At 60.9% G+C, this 18,964-nt stretch overlaps 9 protein-coding genes across 9 annotated transcripts; 7 read left to right on the top strand and 2 right to left on the bottom strand.

Annotated features, from left to right (window-relative positions):
* Nucleotides 1-114: 114 nt before the first annotated feature.
* Nucleotides 115-2,633, top strand: TRAVEDRAFT_146323 (ribosome biogenesis protein Noc4; the record flags this gene model as incomplete). Its single annotated transcript, XM_008038738.1, has 8 exons — nt 115-480; nt 529-812; nt 868-1,379; nt 1,432-1,492; nt 1,545-1,655; nt 1,707-1,882; nt 1,958-2,142; nt 2,202-2,633. 8 exons carry the CDS (start codon nt 115-117, stop codon nt 2,310-2,312), a joined length of 1,806 nt encoding a protein of 601 aa, XP_008036929.1. The 3' UTR covers nt 2,313-2,633.
* A 983-nt stretch (nt 2,634-3,616) lies between these two features.
* On the top strand, nt 3,617-6,944 carry TRAVEDRAFT_165719 (uncharacterized protein). The gene is made up of 10 exons (XM_008038737.1): nt 3,617-3,833; nt 3,892-3,949; nt 4,011-4,075; nt 4,127-4,171; nt 4,224-5,428; nt 5,477-5,577; nt 5,637-5,735; nt 5,785-5,844; nt 5,897-6,137; nt 6,198-6,944. Exons 1-10 carry the CDS (start codon nt 3,802-3,804, stop codon nt 6,710-6,712), a joined length of 2,421 nt encoding a protein of 806 aa, XP_008036928.1. The 5' UTR covers nt 3,617-3,801; the 3' UTR covers nt 6,713-6,944.
* A 325-nt stretch (nt 6,945-7,269) lies between these two features.
* On the bottom strand, nt 7,270-9,022 carry TRAVEDRAFT_19310 (uncharacterized protein; the record flags this gene model as incomplete). The annotated part of the gene is made up of 6 exons (XM_008037822.1): nt 7,270-7,558; nt 7,774-7,884; nt 8,088-8,448; nt 8,507-8,682; nt 8,737-8,849; nt 8,906-9,022. 6 exons carry the CDS (start codon nt 9,020-9,022, stop codon nt 7,270-7,272), a joined length of 1,167 nt encoding a protein of 388 aa, XP_008036013.1.
* Nucleotides 9,023-9,165: 143 nt separating this feature from the next.
* Nucleotides 9,166-9,336, top strand: TRAVEDRAFT_119400 (uncharacterized protein; the record flags this gene model as incomplete). Its single annotated transcript, XM_008038736.1, has 1 exon — nt 9,166-9,336. The coding sequence occupies one exon, from the start codon at nt 9,166-9,168 to the stop codon at nt 9,334-9,336; it is 171 nt and encodes a 56-aa protein (XP_008036927.1).
* Nucleotides 9,337-9,360: 24 nt separating this feature from the next.
* TRAVEDRAFT_120740 (UMP-CMP kinase) lies at nt 9,361-10,408 on the top strand (the record flags this gene model as incomplete). Its single annotated transcript, XM_008038735.1, has 6 exons — nt 9,361-9,550; nt 9,603-9,659; nt 9,708-9,949; nt 10,011-10,137; nt 10,192-10,256; nt 10,310-10,408. The coding sequence occupies 6 exons, from the start codon at nt 9,361-9,363 to the stop codon at nt 10,406-10,408; spliced, it is 780 nt and encodes a 259-aa protein (XP_008036926.1).
* A 175-nt stretch (nt 10,409-10,583) lies between these two features.
* On the bottom strand, nt 10,584-11,848 carry TRAVEDRAFT_118975 (uncharacterized protein; the record flags this gene model as incomplete). Its single annotated transcript, XM_008038734.1, has 2 exons — nt 10,584-10,715; nt 10,769-11,848. The coding sequence occupies 2 exons, from the start codon at nt 11,846-11,848 to the stop codon at nt 10,584-10,586; spliced, it is 1,212 nt and encodes a 403-aa protein (XP_008036925.1).
* A 320-nt stretch (nt 11,849-12,168) lies between these two features.
* On the top strand, nt 12,169-13,987 carry TRAVEDRAFT_28212 (carbon-nitrogen hydrolase). The gene is made up of 12 exons (XM_008037938.1): nt 12,169-12,328; nt 12,388-12,464; nt 12,517-12,676; nt 12,730-12,798; nt 12,849-12,919; nt 12,975-13,023; nt 13,073-13,147; nt 13,209-13,287; nt 13,341-13,410; nt 13,464-13,492; nt 13,541-13,596; nt 13,658-13,987. The coding sequence occupies exons 1-12, from the start codon at nt 12,253-12,255 to the stop codon at nt 13,747-13,749; spliced, it is 903 nt and encodes a 300-aa protein (XP_008036129.1). The 5' UTR covers nt 12,169-12,252; the 3' UTR covers nt 13,750-13,987.
* Nucleotides 13,969-15,739, top strand: TRAVEDRAFT_146311 (uncharacterized protein). The gene is made up of 6 exons (XM_008038733.1): nt 13,969-14,047; nt 14,100-14,171; nt 14,233-14,295; nt 14,366-14,465; nt 14,524-15,184; nt 15,239-15,739. Exons 1-6 carry the CDS (start codon nt 14,034-14,036, stop codon nt 15,529-15,531), a joined length of 1,203 nt encoding a protein of 400 aa, XP_008036924.1. The 5' UTR covers nt 13,969-14,033; the 3' UTR covers nt 15,532-15,739.
* Nucleotides 15,740-16,019: 280 nt separating this feature from the next.
* Nucleotides 16,020-18,601, top strand: TRAVEDRAFT_119197 (Clavaminate synthase-like protein; the record flags this gene model as incomplete). The annotated part of the gene is made up of 8 exons (XM_008038732.1): nt 16,020-16,318; nt 16,401-16,759; nt 16,848-17,116; nt 17,169-17,228; nt 17,288-17,458; nt 17,512-17,575; nt 17,629-17,698; nt 17,749-18,601. 8 exons carry the CDS (start codon nt 16,020-16,022, stop codon nt 18,599-18,601), a joined length of 2,145 nt encoding a protein of 714 aa, XP_008036923.1.
* Between the last annotated feature and the right edge of the window lie 363 nt (nt 18,602-18,964).

Here is an 18,964-nt window from a genome sequence, read left to right as displayed (position 1 = left end):
CGGATTCGGCCACTACGCCTCGCACGTGACCCCCACCAAAATGCTCGCCCGTGTCTCCCGCTCGATCACTCTTCCTCACCGGCCTGCTTGGTGTTCGCTGCTGCTTGTGCTACGATGCCTCCACGACAGAGCTCCCTCGCGTCCTCGTCAAAAAAGCGGAAGACGCGCGAGGCAGACGACACCACACTCACCATCCAAGCCCTCGAGAAGCAGCTCACCGCCGCCGTTTCCTCTGGCTCTTCTCTGAACCCCCTCGCTGACCTCCTCGAGCTCGCTCTCGACGCTGAGACTGCAACACAGCTCTCAAAGGCTGTATATGCACTCTACCGTGTCTTTGTGCTCATCATCTCGCGCGGTCTACTCTCTGGGCCGGATGCTTCGGAAGAAGCAAAGGCCGTCCGCACATGGCTCGTGGAAAGACTGCAGGCCTTCGTCGATCTCCTAACAGGTTTGCTGAAGGATGAGGAATCCTCCTTGAAGGTATGAAATAAATCATACGACTGGTAGCGTAACACTAACCTTGTGCAGATCTCCGCGCTCGACATCCTTCTCTCCCTCCAGAAACACCTTTCCTCCGCGCTCACCCGCGCAGGCGACGCCAAGCACCCACAATTCCACGCCTCACACTTCCGCAAGGTCGTCTCCGCACTTCTCCTCTGCCCCCCTTCCCCGCGCGCGCCTCCATCAAAGAAGCGGAAAGCCGACGGCGAGGCGTCGGACCGCACGCTCGACCCGGATGTGCGCGACCACTTCGTGAACACCTGGTTCAGCGTCCACGACGATGTCCGGTGGTTCTTCCTTCGCGACGCAGCGTACGGTACCTTTCCGCTCTCGCCACCGCGCTTCATACTGACACTCCGCGCGCAGCATCCTGATCTCGAAACACCCGCCCTCCGAGGCGCCCCAGCTGCCCGGCAACCTACTCTCCATCCTCGAGCGGCTCACGACGTTCCCGACCAAGGCCTCCGAGCTCAACTCCTGGTGGGTCGAGGAGCTGGGCACGAAGCCGCCCAAGCCCAAAAGATCCGCCCCCGGCGACGATGATGATGCAGACTCCGATGCCGCCGACGCGGGCGCGGACGAAGAGGACGACTGGCGCAAGTTCTTCGACGAGCCCGCAAAGCCCGCCGAGGAGAAGAAGGGCATCACCGCGCGCGTGCACACGCTCACCGTGCACCAGTCGCTCTACTCGCTCGCCGCGCACAAGGCCGTGTTCACGCGCGCGTGGCTAGCGCTCCTGCCTGTGCTATCTTCGGGCTCGCAGGAGGAGACGCGCGCGCGCTCACTGCGGGTGTTGAATGTCCTACATCGAGGTGTCATCCCGCATCTAACTCGGCCCATCCTGATCATGGACTGGGTGAGCTCCTCCGTGGACCACGGTACGTGGCCTCCCGCCAACTCAGTAATTCACCGGCTCACGAGTGCGTATAGGCGGGACGGTGGGCCTCCTGGCGCTGAACGCGCTCTTCACGCTGATGAAGGAATACAACCTGTGCGTTGTTCCCCGTGCTCGCCGAACAAAGCAAAGCTCACATCTTTGCTAGCGACTACCCGTCCTTCTACACGCGCCTGTACGGCTTCCTTGACCGCGACGTGCTGCACCTGAAACACCGCGCGCGCTTCTTCCGGCTCACCGAGCTCTTCCTCAGTTCGACGTCCGTGCCGCTCTCCCACCCCTCATCTCCGCTCCACTGACCCTTGCACAGGCACCTGCCCGCCACGCTGGTCGCGTCGTTTGTGAAACGGCTATCAAGACTGTCGCTGGCGGCGCCCCCCGCAGCGATAGTCATGCTGATCCCGTTCACCTACAACATGCTCCGGCAGCACCCCGCGCTGATGGCGATGATCCACCGCACGGACGAGGTCGCCGGGGCGGCCTGCGGTAAGCCCCTTCGATCTGTCAAATAGCGCCTTGGTCGCCGGCGACTGATGCATTGCTCCCCGATGCGCGCAACAGATGGCTTTGACGTGCACGAGGGGAACCCGACGCTGACGAACGCGCTGGAGAGCTCGCTGTGGGAGCTGTACAGCCACCGGGCACACTACCACTCTGGGGTGGCGTCGCTGGCGAAGGTGTTCGAGGAGGCGTTCACGCGGCAGACGTACGCGATGGAGGACTTCCTGGACCACACGTACGGCACGGTGCGTCTGTTCTTGCGCTTAATAGGCGTCGGCGGAGACTCACGGACTGTCTATTACAGCTGTTTGATACGGAAGCGAAGCGCAAAATCCGGAAGGAGCCCGCGACGGCGCTGGAGCTGTCGCAGGTGCCGGCGGGGGACGGCCTGGAAGAGTTGTGGACGTTTGCGTGACGTGCGTGGATCGCCGGGGACGTAGGACGTAATGCGAGAGCGTCGGGAGAGGCCCGATGCGGGGTTGGATAATGAAAGCGGGCGTCGGGTGACGAGTGTCGGTGCAGGGCCAGGACGGCTAGAGGAGCGGAAGCGATGCTGTGCTCGGTCTTTTGGCTGTGGGGCAGTCCGCCGGTAAATCGCCGGCGGAGGGCTAGGCGTGCTCAGGCGCCCGCCATCTCCGAGATGGTGCAAGAGACCGGGGGCGCCTCCGTTGTCAAACACACTCCGACGTTGTTCAAAACGCCTACGTTGAATGCCCGGGGAGTGCATGAATCACCGTTCCACTTCATAGATAGATGCGATTGATTGCACAGACGCCGATGCTGGATTTACCTCCAGCGTTGGCGTTCAATATGTTTGCAACGATCAGTAAGGCGATGTGCACAGCGCTTACCGGCGCACGGACGTGGCCTCAGTCCTCCGCGGATAAGTGAGAGCTCGCGAGGACTCGACGGCGGCGAAAGGAGAGCCAGGAGAGGACGGAAGAGATGCGGATGAGGGCGAGAAGGGCGCCAAGGGAGACGAGAGGAAGGATCGGAGCGCGCGTCGCGACATCGGCTGTCATTCTTAGAGTTTCCGGCGTCTCTCCACAGGCTGTGATCCTCAGCGCGGCCGCTCTCTTTCCCTATCATTTTTGCGCAGGCGGGCAGCGTCAGAGCGTCCAGATAGTGCTCCAGCAGATAGGGCGCGCGACGGTCGGCGGCGGCGCAAGGGGCGGCGGCAGGGGCGGGACGGTGGGCGGGACCCAAGGCCCGGGGAGCAAAGAATAGGCCGTGGCAGGCGTGGGTGACCGAAAAGGATGCCGGCCTTCCATCGCAGCTCGCCTGCCCCTCCTCCCCCGCCCGTCGTCTTTCCCCTTCGGTTCGAGCGATGGGAGCACCCACGCCCAGCGATCTCGGGGCTGCGGTGGTAGCTCGCTGCTCGGGGGGCGTGTAGGACGGATGGCAGGACGCTGAGGGAGAGGTGCGATTGGGACGGAAGGGGGTGCCGTAAGATGTCACCGGATGGGCCGGTGTCTTTCTGCAGCCCTAATCAGGCCGATTCCGGCGTCTTTTGCGCCTGGGAGAGAATGAAATTGGCCGAGTGCAGGGGCGGAGTCTGAAGTTGGCAGGCTGTGATTGGGTGTGCCTAGCGGGAGAAGTAGCCGGAGCGCGAAAGCCGGGGAATAAAGGACGGGTGCGGGTAAGCCGTGCTCCCGCATATATTCACCTCTCATTAATATTCCCTGGCCCTCTCTTGCCCTCTCTTCCCAACTCCCTTCCCCCGCCCGCCCCCGCCCCCTCCCTCTCCTCCTCTTCCTTCTCTCCCCCCTACCACCACCTCTCTCCCAACCACCTCCTCGACCCTTCCGCAGGTGAATCAGCCCACCCCGCCCCCCACCGCCCTCTATCACGAACCCTCTCCTCCGCTCTTCTCTCTAGTCCCCGCTGCCCCGCACGTTGCCCTCATGGATCCCCCATCTGCCGCCTCAAATGCACCGTCCGTAGTGTTCAATCGCATCTCTATTTCCCCCAATGACCCTCCTTGCCCTTTGTAGCGCAAAGACGCCCGTACACAGAGGTGCCCGCGCGTGCATGGTCTGTAGGCAGGCAAAGGTACCCGGCGCTCTCTCCAACCTTAACTGTCCCGCGTGCCAACCCTCCCCGTCCCCCCTAGATGAAATGTGTCGGCGCCGAGGACGGCACCCAGCGATGCCAGCGCTGCCAGAGGGCCGGTGTTGAGTGAGCTTCGATCTCTTCTCTCCCCCACATCTCCCCTAACACATCTGTCAGCTGTGTCTTTGAGAAGCACCGTCGTGGCCGCAAGCCAGGCTCAAAGTTCGTCGCTTTCCTACCGCTCCCTCTTGCTCCAGCTTATCTCCTCGGCTAGACTATCCGAGGCCTCCAAGATGCTCCGTCGCCTCGAAAAGGGCCTCAACAACGCAAAGGCAAAGCAGCCCGTCAACTCCCCGCACTCGCAGAACTCCCCCTCTGCCCAGTACGGCCAAGAGGATGGCGCCGGTCCATCTAACTTTCAGGGCTCATCTTCCCAACAGTACGACGACGACATGGATGATGAGGAGGAGGACCACACAGAGGAAGCCCTCTACCCTGAGAAGGTTATAAACGCCTCCCACAAGTCCTCCTTCCTCGACATCGTCATGAACCCCGAGCCTGCGACGACCTCTACCACTGAGTCCCGTCCGCGCTCGGGCGCCTCAGGGGACCGCGCGAACTCCTTGCCCAAGGTGGCTCAGAGTCCTACCCGCTCTCACGGCTCCCCTCAGCCGAAGCCCTACAGCGGCCTCTTCAACGGCTACGTTCCCAAAGACCCCATTGCCGCCGGCATCATCGACGAGGCCGACGTTAGCCAGTTCTTCGACATGTTCTTCTTGCGGCTCAACCCTTTCATCAATCTGTTCGACCCCGCCCTCCACTCGCCCGACTACGTCCGCAGCCATTCGCCGTTCCTCTTCACGGCCATGCTGATGGCGTGCTGTAAGTTCTTCAACCACAACAACTACCATGCCGTCAGACGTCTTGCCGAGGAGTGGTGCGTCTTCACCTTTGCCGAGGGCACCGAGTCCGTGGAGACCGTGCAGGCCCTCGCCTGCATGACCTACTGGAAGGAGCCGACCGACCGCCGGACATGGTCATACATCGGCATGGCCTGCCGCATGGCCGTGAACCTCCGTTTGAACAAGTACGTCGGCAAGCGCCAGCCCTCCGAGACGCAGCTGCATTTCTTCGAGCGTCGCAACCGGGAGCGCACCTACCTCGTGCTCTTCGTCCACGACCGCAGCCTCAGCATGCAGACCGGTAAGCACTGGATGCTCCACGAGGACGAGTTCGTCCGCAACTCCGCGACCTGGCACGAGGACGGCTGCTCCGGCGCCGTCAGTGAAGTGCGCCCCGAGGATGTCATCGTAGCGGCGTTCGTGCAGCTTCGCCTCACCGGCTCAGAAGCTACCGACTCGTTCTACAACCGTACGACGCTCCCGTCGCCCACCTTCTCCGCGTTCAACCACGATTTGAACAAGCACAACTCGAAGCTCGACTTGTGGTCCGAGAAATGGGAGCATGAGTTGCGCCGCTGTGAGTAGATCGTCCTCCTCCCGCAGTTGTTTTGCTCATAACTTGCAGCCCCGCAAACCGGCGAGTTCCACATCGCGTTCATTCGGTTCTTCCAGTCGCATGTTCGCCTCTTCCTGAACACGTTCGGCCTCAACCTGGCGAGCGCTGATGTACGCCCTTACATACCGTCCTCGCTGCGTGCTCCCACTAAAAGCGTGGTGCATTACAGACCCACGTCCTGCCCGACCCCGAGGCCGTTCAACAATGCCACCGCGCTGCGTGCACAAACTTGCAGATCATCACAGAGTTCGACAAGTTCCATGTGCTGGTACGTTGTATCGGTCGATGGCCCGCCTTTGTCTAACCGCGTACACTAGCCGTACTGCCAGGAGAGCATTAACATCATGACGGCTTACGCAGCAATCGTGCTTCTTAGGGTATGTACATAGTACGTGCTGGTGCCGAGGTTGCTCACTGTTCGTTCGGCAGCTTCTTCGCGTCGCGAGCGCGACGACGCACGATGATAGGACTGCCGAGCAGATTCACGGCATTGTGATCAGTGCCGCCGATGCCTACCAACACGCACACATCCCCGGCTCGGACATCGATTCGGCCGCTTACCACTCTCGCTTCCTCCGTCGCCTTGTGGCTGAGGACGTAGAGAAGGCGCGCCACCAACTCGATCGCAGCGTCTTCCGACAGGGAGAGATCCCGCCTTTGTTCGCACCAGGTGTGTTATCACGTCCGTTTGAGTTGTGACGGCAGAGGCTAACAGTCATCTCCCAACCAGCCCTCCCACCGTTGCGTACGGCGCAGTCATCCAGTGCGCAACACATGCCGCAGCAGGACTTCTACTCGCTCCCGCGCCCCGGCCCTTCGCACGGGCACTCGGCTGCACCATTGCCCCCGCTGTCGATGCTCGAACCCCCGAGCCACCATATGTCCGGCTTCCCCCCGCACAACAGCAGCCCCCTAGACGTTCGCGGAAACGGCGTGCTGCACAACGGCACCCGCGCTCCGCCAACATACCCCCAAGTGCAGTCTGTGACGGAATCGGACGACCACTACTGGGCCTACATGCACCATGAGGTTGCCGAATTCCCGCGCGCGGACGTCACAGCAGCAAATGTCGGGTTCGCAGGCAACCCCTTCAACAGCTACGCATCGTCGAGCCAGCACCGCGAGCCACAGTTCTCCTCTGGTTTCGGCGGGTACCCTCACAGCCGTTCGGGCCCCGCCTCGCACGCCCACTACCTCCCGCCCATGCCGTCGTTCGGAAACGCCGCCTACGATACCTCCCGCTGAGCTGCTGTTGTTGATCTCGCCTCTCCGTGTCCCCCGCCTGCCCCTCTGGACTCTTCGAGTCTCGCTTCTTGGTCGGACGGTCCCCTCGTCTTCGTCCTCGCCCCGCGCCCGTCTTCGCCTCGCTTTGTAGGAATGTAATCTCGCACGCGCCACCCGCTGTACCCTAGCCCCTCCTCTTCGCCCCCGTGCCATGCCGTGATGGTTTCTCCGCCCCCGCCCGCCGAACACGTCCCTCCATCCATGCCCTCCTCCGCCCGTCCTTCCTATACATATACGTCAGCGTGTCCATCGTAGTGCCGCAGTATTGTCGCTTTGTTAGTCGCATGTACAACACATCTGTTCTGAATTGATATCGTGCACGCCCCGAGCTTTTCTTCGGGCCCGAGGCCGCTGTATAGAGCACTCACTTTTGCACCGGAACGCTTCCGAACCGAATGATCGCGACCCGCGGACCCGAAGCGCGATTGCAAAGCGCGGGTGAATACGACGTCCATCCATTCTGTCCGCTACCGTACACAACACCTCCTCGGTCTGTACGTAAACCGCGGCGCCACACCCTACGAGTCCACCCCGATGTAGAACACGATCACCTCCCGCCCGACAGCCGCGACGATGCGCGGAATGCCCTTGCACGCGACGAAGTCGAACGCGCGCACGTACAGCGGGCGCGGCGCGATCTGGAACACGGTCGGCTGCGCGTGCACGTACGCGACGTTGTGGACGTGCAGGATCGCGCCCTTTGCGGGGCTGCTCGTCGACACCGCGAAGTAGTCCGGGTACGTCGGGCACCACCTGCGAGGAATGGTTAGCCCCAGTGTCCAGTGTCCAGCGTCCCGTCCCTGCAGTCTGCAGACACAGTGCATCACGCCATCATCACATCGTTCATAATGCCAGGCCAGCGTGCTGGGCGTGCCCACGGGCACTCCACGGTGTCAGCCCGCGGTCGCCAAGGCGCATTCACTGGTGCGTGGGCCGATTCTTGGCTGCGACCGCAGGCTGGCCCCGTGCGCGCGCGAAGCCCCCCAAAAGGGCCGAGAAGGAGGGACGTGGGACGGGCGTACCTGAACTGGCTGCCGCCTTCGGCAAAGCTCGTGCCCGTCACGAAGGGCTTGCCCCCCGCGAGGCTGCCCATGTCCCACAGCGCGAAGCGCGAGCCGTACGCGGCACCCACGCTGTGCACACACGGGCGTCGGAGGGGGCACGCAGGGGGGTTGGGCATGGATGCGCGGTCGGGCGAAGCGTCGGCGGAACGGGGGAAGCAGCGAAGGAGCGGGTGCAAAGTCAGCGAACGGGTTCTTGGCGCGCGCACCCCGAGGCCCAGGGGCCGGAGCACAGGGCGGGCGCGGAGGCGGGGAAGGGGAAGGGGTGCACTCACAAGTCAGCGGAGGGGTCGCGCCGCCAGGCGACTGATCCGGACCACTTCGCAGAGGGGCCGGCGAGGGAGTCTGCGAGCGCGCGGGGCTCGATGAGCTCGACGACGCTCGAGTTGCGCCAGCTGTCCTGCTCGTTCTCGTCCGGGTCGGAGCGCCAGTCGGTGAGGAAGATCGAGCCGCGGCAGTCGGACACGAGCAGCTCCTTGCTCGTCGACGGGTGCGCGTGCACGCTCGTGAGCGGGTGGGGGAACGTGATGACGTACGCGGTAGGCTGCGGGCGCGTGGGCGTGCTCGCGCCGGGGGACGGGGGCGAGGTAAGGTCGATCGACGGGTGGAGGTCCCACACCATGAGCATTTTGTCGTCTGTGGGTGTGTGAGCGCGCCGGGGGCGGGGTACTTCGTCCTCGGAGGCCACACGTACCTGAGACTGTGGCCACATATCGTGAACTGTCCTCGCTCCGCCCGCCACAGAAGGTCATGTCGTTCACCTTGCCATGATGCCCACTCATCCCGCCGCCGAACGGAAATATCTCCTCTTCTTCCGAAGCCGACTTCGAGAGAAGGTACAAGCTGTAATCCGCACCAGCTGCTGCAAGCCTGAGAACTGATGAACACACGCGACGCGTCGACATGTCCGGTGCGCGCACTCACTCTATTGACCAGTCGTCGGTAGACGAAGGTGAGCTGACGCGCGAGGACCAGGCGAGGGCGGTTATGCGGGATCCAATGTGGAAGTTTGCGATCGTTTTGCAGGATGATTCTGTCTGGGCAGGGCAAGAGATGAGGAGTCCGCGCGGGCCGGAGCGCGTCCGCCACTCACAAGGAGCAAGACCTCGACCGAGTGCGCGCCGCCGACCGCGATGAGGTCTGCCGCGTCGTCTTCGTAGCACGCGCGCACCGCGAACACCTCCGTTCCGTGCGAGTGTCGGACGTCCATTTTGGGAGAAAGAGCGCGGAGGAGGGAAGGAGGACGCGCCTGCGAGCACGTGCGCGGGGATCGTGGAGGGTGTTTGGTGTTGTTAGGACGGGAAGGCTCAGGGCAACAGGGCCAAACAGACGCCGTCTCTCCTTCCGATTTCGATGGCAGCACCACACAACAAGTTTCCGAATCCGTTCATCTTCCTCGGCATCTCCGCCCTCTCCTTCGCTGCTTTCTACGCAACCCTCAAGTACAGATCCATCACCTACCCCGCCTCTGCACAGCCCCGCCAGCACGACAACCCCCTCGTACCCCCGCGTCACAAGGAATAGAGCTCCTTCTGCCACCTCTGCATCATGCCTGCTATTGTCGACAAGATCGCCGAGGCGCTCCACATCAAGAAGCACGAGGCTGGCCACCCTGAACCTACCACGTCCACTGACGCTTCCGCTGCTCCTGCTACGACCTCTGGTGCTGGTCCGAAGTCACAGGTGTTCGATCATGAGCGGGTAAAGGTCTTCTTCGTACTCGGCGGTCCCGGCGCAGGTAGGACATCGCCTCCCAGTGCATTTAACACGCTCTAAGCGCGACACGTCAGGCAAGGGCACACAGTGCGCCAACCTCGTGAAGGACTTCGGGTTCTGCCACCTGTCCGGTATGTAACACACATGCCTCCATACCTGTCATGCTTAGACACCTTCAGCGGGTGACCTCCTGCGTGCCGAGCAAAACCGCGAAGGCTCCGAGTTCGGTGACCTCATCCGTAAATACATTCGCGAGGGCCAAATCGTGCCGATGGAAATTACTATCAAGCTCCTCGAGAACGCCATGCGCAGCGAGCTCACCCAGCCGCACGACCGCGAAGGCTGGGAGGACGGCCGGGGACGTTTCCTCATCGATGGGTTCCCGCGCAAGATGGACCAGGCTCTCAAGTTCGACGAAGACGTACGCTGTCTGCCCTGTGTATAATTTACGTTTATGTGCTAATAGTATGACGTCATGATAGGTCTGCCTGTCGACCGAGGTCCTGTTCTTTACGACGACAGAAGACGAGATGCTGAAGCGCCTGCTCGAGCGTGCCAAGACGAGCGGCCGTGAAGACGACAACGAGGAGAGCATCCGCAAGCGCTTCCGTACGTCACGCACTCGCAACCTCTTCCGGGTACCGCTGACGAATGATTCCGCAGGTGTCTACAAGGAGCAGACTATGCCTGTCATTGAGCACTACAGCAAGGAGGGCAAGGTTGCAACTGTACGTCAAGTACCCCAAATGTTCCCGTCCACACATGCTCATGTCGTCCCCAGATCGACGCGACGGCCACGATCGAGGATGTGCACACAAAGGCCCAGGAGATTGTGGCCAAGATCCTGGCTGGTGAGGTCGGCCGTAACATCACCGCATGAAGTAGCCACGCGCGAGGACGATCTAGATACCCGGCGGACGATATATAGAAATAACGCAGCATTGGTTTCTACATCTGTAACATCCAATTCGGAGCAAATCCCCATGATCGTACAAGCATTGGTATCTCTTCTACAGCGTGCTCTCCTCGAATCCTCCGTCCCGTTCTCGATTTTCTCAAGCATATAACGCGAAGCCGGTCTTGTCGTTCATAGGTGTCGCTGCCGTGCACCGTGCTTTGCCCCCTGCAGGGATGGTAAGGATGTCCCCGTCCGCGCACACGAAGTGCGCACGCTCGTCAGTGTCGTCCTGCATGTATAGGTCAGACCCCATTCTAAGTACGCCGAGGAGCAGCGACTTACCGGGTCCCATTCCCATCCTCCGCACCGCACATACTCGACGACTAAAGGCCCGTCTCCCTCCGTGGTAATGCTCCCGTCCTCCGCATACCGCAGCGCGACATGCGCCCCGTCCTGGTACGCCGCCGTAAGCACCGCGACCGCCTTCTCCGAGAACGCCTTACGCGCCTCCTCCGAGTCCATCGTATACGTCGGGTCCCACATCGGCCGCACGAACACCAAGTCCAGCGCGGCCGACCCCGGCTCCGGCGTGTCCTTCCCCTTCGGCGTGATCCTAAACGCCGGCTCGAGGCGGTCCACATTCACCGTCGACAGAAAGTACGCAAAGGGGCCGACGAGGTCCACGATCGGCTCGTCCTCGGAGCTCTCCTCGTGCGGCACGAACGTGCCCGCCGCGGGATCGTATACCTCGACGACCCCGGCGCCTGTGCGCGGGAAGAGCTTGATGGACGCGTAGTACCAGCGCGTGATGTTCTGCATCGCGGCGGTCTTGAAGCGGCCCATCGTCGGATCTTCCGTGCGCAGCGCCTCCGAGTCGTGCAGGATGGACGCGTGCAGCGCAGTCGACGCGACGACGGCAGAGATAGACACCTGCGGCGCCGGGGCTTTGGCCGGGGGTGCGGCACGTGGCGGTGAGATCACGTTCACGGCGAGATTGAGGGGGAAGGAGCGGTGGGTCCCGGAGGCGAAGGCGCGGACTGACTTGAGCTTGTACTGAATGGGATCGTCGTTCGCGGAGGGCGGGAAGAGCGAGGAGTAGAGCGCGTTCGCGGTGCCTGCGGGGACTAGCGCGAGGTGTATCCTCGGAAGGGGTTTGCTCGTCGGGGTGTTGTTGAGCTCGTTGATCAGCTCGTGGAGCGTCCCGTCGCCTGAACCTAGGACGACGGAGACAGGCTGCTCCTGGTCGCCGGACGAAGCCAGGAAGTCTGCGACGATCTTGCCAGCATGGCCGCTACTTTCCGTTGCGACAACCTTGTCCGGTGTGATGTTGTGCTCCGCGAGAAGTGGGAGGACATGGTCGTCGAAGAGAGCCTTGGCGGAGCGGTCTCCACAGACGGGGTTGTAGATAACGAGCACGGTCATCTCCGCGTTATCTATGCTTCGAGCTGGTGGTTGTTCCTACCCAAGATTATGAGCTAGATACCTCATAAGATTGCTGCAATACTGACCTGTGTGCAGTGGGGGTGTAGTGGGAAGGGACAGACGGGTGAATCGATGAACGACTGTTAGGCGATCGCCCGGCAACCAGTGCTACGATCTGCATCTCCCGATTCGATCGTTGCGTCATTTCAGGGTCATCCCCGATCATATCTTCATTATTACTGCTTTTCACCGGACATCTTATCTTATCTACTCGCACCCTCTCGATAATCGACTCACCAGGGACGACGGCGGGCCGCGAGCCTTGGACGGCCTCACGCATGTCCCTCCTACTATCCAGGATCGCACCCCACTCTCTCGTTCGGTCTACATCACTTGCACGCGCCATGTCATCAGCTCCGACGTTCAAACCCTTCAATCTCGCTCTCATCCAGCTCGGACAGATTGGGGCCGACAAAGACGGTGCGCACCCTCACTATCGACCGCACCGTATCCATTCCTCCAACACACACCTTCGATAGCCAACCTCAAACATGCGCGAGAAATGATCAAGAGGGCTGCAGGCGCGTCGCCTAAGCCCGATCTTGTTGTCTTGCCGGTAAGCTCATGCCACCGCGTTCCTAGTTCGCCGTATTCACCCCCATGCGCAGGAATGCTTCAACTCCCTGTATGGATACTTGAAGTTCCCCGAATACGCGGAGACGATCTCGTATACGCCTGGAGAGCCCTATGATGTCGCGGCTTCCGAGAGCCAGACAGTCCAGATGCTCTCTACTGCTGCTAAAGAGGAGGGTGTCTGGCTCATCGGAGGTGGGTAGCAATATTGAACTCTGAAGGCATTCGTTAACTTGGTATATTCTTAGGGACCATTCCCGAGCGCGAGGCTGGTACAGGGAAGCTATACAACACCGCTACCGTGTACTCTCCGCAAGGTGCGCCCTTCCATTCACACCGGGAATCGCAGTACTCATCTTTTGCGTAGGGGAGCTGATCGCAACGCACCGCAAGGTCCATCTTTTCGATATCGATATTCCCGGGAAGATCAGGTTCAAGGTGAGCAACTCAGCATCTGCTGTAGCTCACCGCCTACTCACATATCGTGGCACAGGAAAGCGAGACCCTCAGCGGAGGCACTACGATCAACCACTTCGACACAGGTAATACACAGGCACGCATGAACCAGTCCGAAGCTGACCCGCTGCGCAGAATTCGCGCGCATTGGATTGGGAATCTGCTACGACGTCCGCTTCCCTGAACTGGCCGCGACCAACGCGCGACAAGGTCCGCCTGCACCTTCACTTTCACACCGCGCAGTTTCGTGCTCACCTTTCCCGCACCCCAGGATGTCAGGTGCTGATATATCCTAGCGCCTTCAACACCACGACCGGGCCTCTCCACTGGGAGCTGCTCAATCGTGCGCGGTACGTGCATGGGAATGTGGTTTCGAAGCCTAGACTCATGACGATCGTCGCAGTGCGGTCGACAACCAAGTATATTTCGCCATGTGCAGCCCCGCCCGTGATCTCACGCAAGGATACCATGCTGTGAGTAACGCAGTGCATGCAATGCAAGTGTGGGTAACTGAGTACATATCTAGTGGGGACACTCAATGCTCGTCGATCCAATGTAAGGCGCACCGCACGCGCATAGGATTAATCTGACCAGACTGTGCAGGGGCAAGGTGATCGCAGAGACGGAGCACGACGAGGACATCGTATACGCGCGCGTTGGTAAGTACCAGGACAGGTAGAGATTCGAGAAGGGTCGGAGCGCTGACTGAGAACATGACAGATCCCAAGACGTTCGAAGAGGCGCGTGCGGGGATTCCGGTGACGACGCAGCGGCGGTTCGACGTGTATCCGGATGTCAGCAAGGGCCTGTAGTCGTAGTAGCATCGCCCGTGGCCGAAGCAGTGTGCTCGCAGTGTACTGCAGTGACAAAGGAGTTCAAGTGAGGGAGACTGCGATCGGATTGGAGGGCGCCTGCCAGAAAAGGGAGTGATGGCGGACGAATGTTCGAGGGCCTTCGATGCGTTTCGATCGCGGCCGCTGCTTTTATCGCCTGCGCTGAGCGAGCCACCGTCTCCCTCTCCGTCCCATCCTCCCTCTTTTCTCCGTCTGTCTGTACACCTCCCGAACCCCCTACATCCCCTCCTTGCGACCCAGACATGGTCAAGGAAACGTAGGTCCCCCGCGCCCGCCCCGCGCGATCGCTTAATCTGATCCCGCCACAGCAAATTCTACGATCTCCTCGAGGTCTCCCCAGATGCCTCCGAATCAGAGCTCAAGAAAGCGTACCGCAAAAAGTGTGTCTAGATGCCCCCATCTCAGCCTGCCATGATCGCATTTTAACCCGCCGGGCTCTAGGGCGCTACGACTCCATCCAGACAAGGGCGGCGACCCGGAACTCTTCAAGGAAGTGACCCACGCGTACGTCATTTCTTTCGTCAGTCATTAGCGTTCCCGCCTCATCATATCCTCTGCATCCGTGCCCGAGCAGATATGAGATCCTCTCCGACCCCCAGAAACGCTCGGCGTACGACACACGAGGAGAGGCCGGTCTCAGCGATGCAGGTGGCATGGGTGGCATGGACCCACAAGTACGTCGTGTCCCGGTGGCGTCGCAAAAAAAATCCAGCCTCTTAACCCCCGCTCCAGGACCTCTTCAGCCAGCTATTCGGCGGCGGCGGTTTCTTCGGGGGCGGCGGCGGGCCCTCGCGCTCGCCCGGGCCCCGCAAGACAAAAGACCTCGTGCACCGCATCCACGTCACGCTCGAGGACCTCTACAAGGGCAAGACGACGAAGCTCGCGCTCACGCGCAACGTCATCTGCGCCAAGTGCGCGGGCAAGGGCGGCAAGGAGGGCGCGGTGCGCCAGTGCACGTCGTGCTCCGGGCGCGGCGTGAAGATCACGCTGCGGCAGATGGGCCCGATGATCCAGCAGCTGCAGCAGCCGTGCGACGACTGCAACGGCTCGGGCGAGATCATCAACCACAAGGACAAGTGCAAGCAGTGCAACGGCAAGAAGGTGCTCGCGGAGAAGAAGATGCTCGAGGTGCACATCGACAAGGGCATGAAAGGTGGCCAAACGATCACCTTCCGTGGCGAGAGCGACCAGGCGCCGGGCGTCACGCCAGGCGACGTGATCATTGTCATCGAGGAGCGGCCGCACGACCGCTTCAAGCGCCAAGACACCGATCTGTTCTACGAGCAGGAGGTCGACCTGCTCACAGCGCTGGCTGGTGGCCAGTTCACGATTCGGCATTTGGATGACCGCGCACTCGTGGTCACTATCCCCCCTGGAGAAGTCCTCAAGAACGGTGAGTAGCTAGCGGAAGCAAAAACCCACCCTTTCGTTGCTGACCTCTTTGCAGACGATCTGAAGGTTATTCACGGCCAGGGCATGCCCTCACAAAGGCATCACGAACCTGGCGACCTGTTCGTGCGCGTATCGGTCAAGTTCCCCGATCACATCGACCCCACAGTCATCCCCCTGCTCGAGCAGGCGCTCCCGCCGCGGCAACCGGTGGAGAAGTTCGCGGGGAACATCACGCTCGAGGAGGTCGAGCTGGACGAGGTCGACCAGCGGCAGCGCGAGCGCGCGTCCGGCGAGGACGCGATGGACGAGGACGACGAGCAGCCGCGCGTGCAGTGCGCGAACCAGTAGAAGGTGCTTGGGCGATAGAAGAGGCCCGGGGGTTGATGTAGGATGAGTCGCTGTTTGTCGATCGCTGTTGCATTGTCTGCTGCATACCTTTCCATTTCATCCGTATTATACGTCGCTTAGTAGCAACACTCGCTAGACTCTGTGACAGTACACTGTGTTATAGCGCAACATCGGTACCACCGTGAATGGACTTGACGTTGGATCTGACATCAGACAGAGTGTGCAGCATCGAGAGCATTGAGAGAGACCAGCATCAAGAGCAATGTGGCCATATGCATAACGGGCCGAGAGAGGCGATCGTCCCGCGCCTTTTCGGGCATCGTTGCTGGCGTCTGGGAGCCAACTGGGAGCTGAACGCAACGTTCACGGGCTCTTCACCAGTCTCACACCTCCTTTCATCCTCTCGCGTCCACCCGGCCCTGTGCACGCCCAATCTCCGCTCCTACCCACCCAGCGCCGTCCCCCGCGCTCCAAGGGACATTCGCACCATGGCCCGCGCACGACGCCGTTCCGGGAGAACGCAAACCGAGAAGACGCCGGACACGGTAGGCGCCACCGATGACGATGCACAAACTCAACCAGCGCAGGAGGACAACGGAAACGGGGAGGACAACGGCGAACGCGACGAGGACGACAAGTGCCCAGCGTGCAAGAACACCGTGCGCCCCGAGGGCGAGCCGATTATCGCCGCGGACAAGGAGAAATGGGTCCGGTGCGACGCGTGCAAGACGTGGTTCCACTGGCGGTGCGTCGGCGAGGGTGGTGACCTCGACACCATCGGAAAATGGTCAGTTCTCTCGCCTTTGTAGTACTTTTCCGTACCGCGGCAGGGCTTTCGAGATAGATGGAATCTCATGTATGCTGGTTAGGTTCTGCCGACCGTGTCTCGACGCGGATCCCGCGCGGGTGATCACGATGAAGCCCCCAGCGCGCAAGTCCGCGCGCAAGAAAATGCAGCGGGACTACGCAGGTCTGAATGCAGGAAACGAGGCGGACCCGAGCCGCTTTCTGCGCATGATGGAGGGCAAAGTTATCAAGCGCGACCCGTTCGCGCGCATGCCGGGCAGTGAGGTCGGGATTGAGTGGCTGGAGGGCGATGAGAGCGCCATGAAAGAGCCCATTCTGGTGGAAACGGAAGAGGGCCTTGGGATGAAGATGCCGCCTGCGGGGTTCACGGTGGACGATGTGGTCGAGGCTCTGGGCGAGGACCATCCAGTCGAGGTCATCGGTGCGTGTGCATATATGAAGGAGTTGGCGCGTGTGTGTGCGCGCCGTAGTACCGAAGCTTATATGTCGTCATATTGGTTGCTGCGTAGACGTTGCAACGCAGTCAAATACCCCAAACTGGACGCTGGGCAAATGGCTAGAGTACTGGAATACAGAGCCCTCGAAGCGCGACAAGATACGCAACGTAATCTCCCTCGAGATATCGGGCACACCCTTGGCCGACAAGGTCCTGCCGCCAAGGATTGTGCGCGAGCTGGACTGGGTGGAGAAGTTCTGGCCAAACACAAAGAAGGGCCGTGGACATAACTATCCAAAAGTCCAGTTGTACTGTCTCATGGGTGTTGGCGGTGCGTGGACAGTAAGTCGCCGCGGTCTATGTTCGTTCTGTGTAGCTCATTCGCCTGCCCCAGGATTGGCACGTTGATTTCGCGGGATCCTCGGTCTACTATCACATCTTGCATGGATCGAAGGTATGTGTAGAATATACGGCGCAGTCGATCGGTACGACACGGTTGCTAACCCAGTGCAGGTCTTCTACTTCATCCGCCCTAGCCATGCGAACTTGGCCGCTTACGAACGGTGGTCAGGAACTGAGGTCCAGAACCATTCGTGGCTCGGCGATATGTGCGACGAGGTGTTCAAGGTCGAATTAACAACCGGGAACACGATGATCATCCCTACCGGCTGGATACATGCGGTCGTGAGTTCATTCGCGTCTTCTTGCGTCCAGCTTCAACTCATTTTGTTCGACAGTACACACCTGTCGACACGTTGGTCTTCGGAGGGAACTTCTTGCATTCATATAATGTCCCGACGCGTGAGTTCGCACTCCAACGCTGCATTGCTCTATGCTTATCGAATGCACCACAGAGCTACGCGTGCGAGAGATCGAGATAGCGACACACGTCCCGAAGAAGTTCAGGTTCCCTTTCTTCGCAAGGTAGACCCGCAGCTCCACCGTGTATATGACGCACACTAAACTCAGTGCAGACTATGTTGGTATGCCGGCGAGAAGTACTTGCGCGACCTCAAGGCAAAGGAGGAATTTTCGCCCCGAGTCCTCGACTCCGTGGAAGCTCTCGCCGAGTTCCTGGTGGCCGAGTCGCGGACGATAGAACGCGGCGTAGATCCCGCGAAGCGCCAGGCAAAGGAGGAAGTCCCGGGCGACCGCATCAAAGACGCACCCGCTCTTGCGCGAGAGCTGCGCTGGCGGGTGCGGCATGCAGCCGGGTACGCGAGCGACGACGACGGCCGGAGTCACCGCAAAGCGAAAGGCGCAGTCAACGGCGACGGCAGCACGAACGGCACCGGCAACAAGCGCAAGCGTACTGCCTTGGATGAGGACGGCATCGAGCTCTTCCGGAATTACAAGCGGGCGTCCTGGGATCGGGTGGAGGATCGGCCGACAGAACGCGAGAGCAAGCTGATGAAGGCGCGGAGACCAAACACGAGGTCAAAGGACTGGGTGGGCGAGTGGACAGGCGAGGACGTGAAGGAGGATCAGGAGGGCGGGGATGAGGTGCACGTAGAGCGGAAGCGGGACGTGATCGTGAAAGTGCGCAAGACGGCGAAGGGGTTGGAGAGGCATAGGGTGGAGAGGGTGCTCGAGAACTGGGTGTGGCATGCGAGCCCATCCTCAGCTTCGTCCTCTGCGCCGAACTCGAAACGGGAGCCTATAGCGGATGCTGGGCAGACTGCGGAGGACCCACCGCCCGCGGCGTCCTCGGTTGGGCCAACAGATCCGGACTCGGTAATGCATGAAGCTCAGGAACATGCACCCGCACCGAGCACGGCGAAGGAGGAGGATGGCACTGCGTTAGTGACAGTGAGCGCAGGGAGTTGATTGGTGCAGATAGGATTATAGTGGTATCATTATTGGCTGTCCACAGACGTGGCTGTATATATATTCTGCTTCGCCCCTCGTGAACGATGCTTAGCGGACAGATGTGAGCACGCGGGAGTTGGTGATGCATGGGACGGGTGAGCCGAGGACAACGTTGGGCAGCTGAGGAGACCATCATATGCAGACCCGTAGCGCCGGCTGTGCTCCGTCTTCTCACTTCTGTCCCTCTCTCCACATCCATCTCCTCCTCTCCCCCTCCCCCCGGCTCCCGCCCATCCTGGTCGCTGCTGCTTCCGGTCTTGCTCTTTCTTCTGGCACTCATCGCGTGTAACGACCGTCCAGCCCTCGGTGAACGCGATGTCC

The sequence above is a fragment of the Trametes versicolor genome (assembly GCF_000271585.1).
Source record: "Trametes versicolor FP-101664 SS1 unplaced genomic scaffold TRAVEscaffold_4, whole genome shotgun sequence".
Taxonomy (NCBI): Eukaryota; Fungi; Basidiomycota; class Agaricomycetes; order Polyporales; family Polyporaceae; genus Trametes; species Trametes versicolor.
This window is presented reverse-complemented; position numbering and strand designations above follow the sequence as displayed.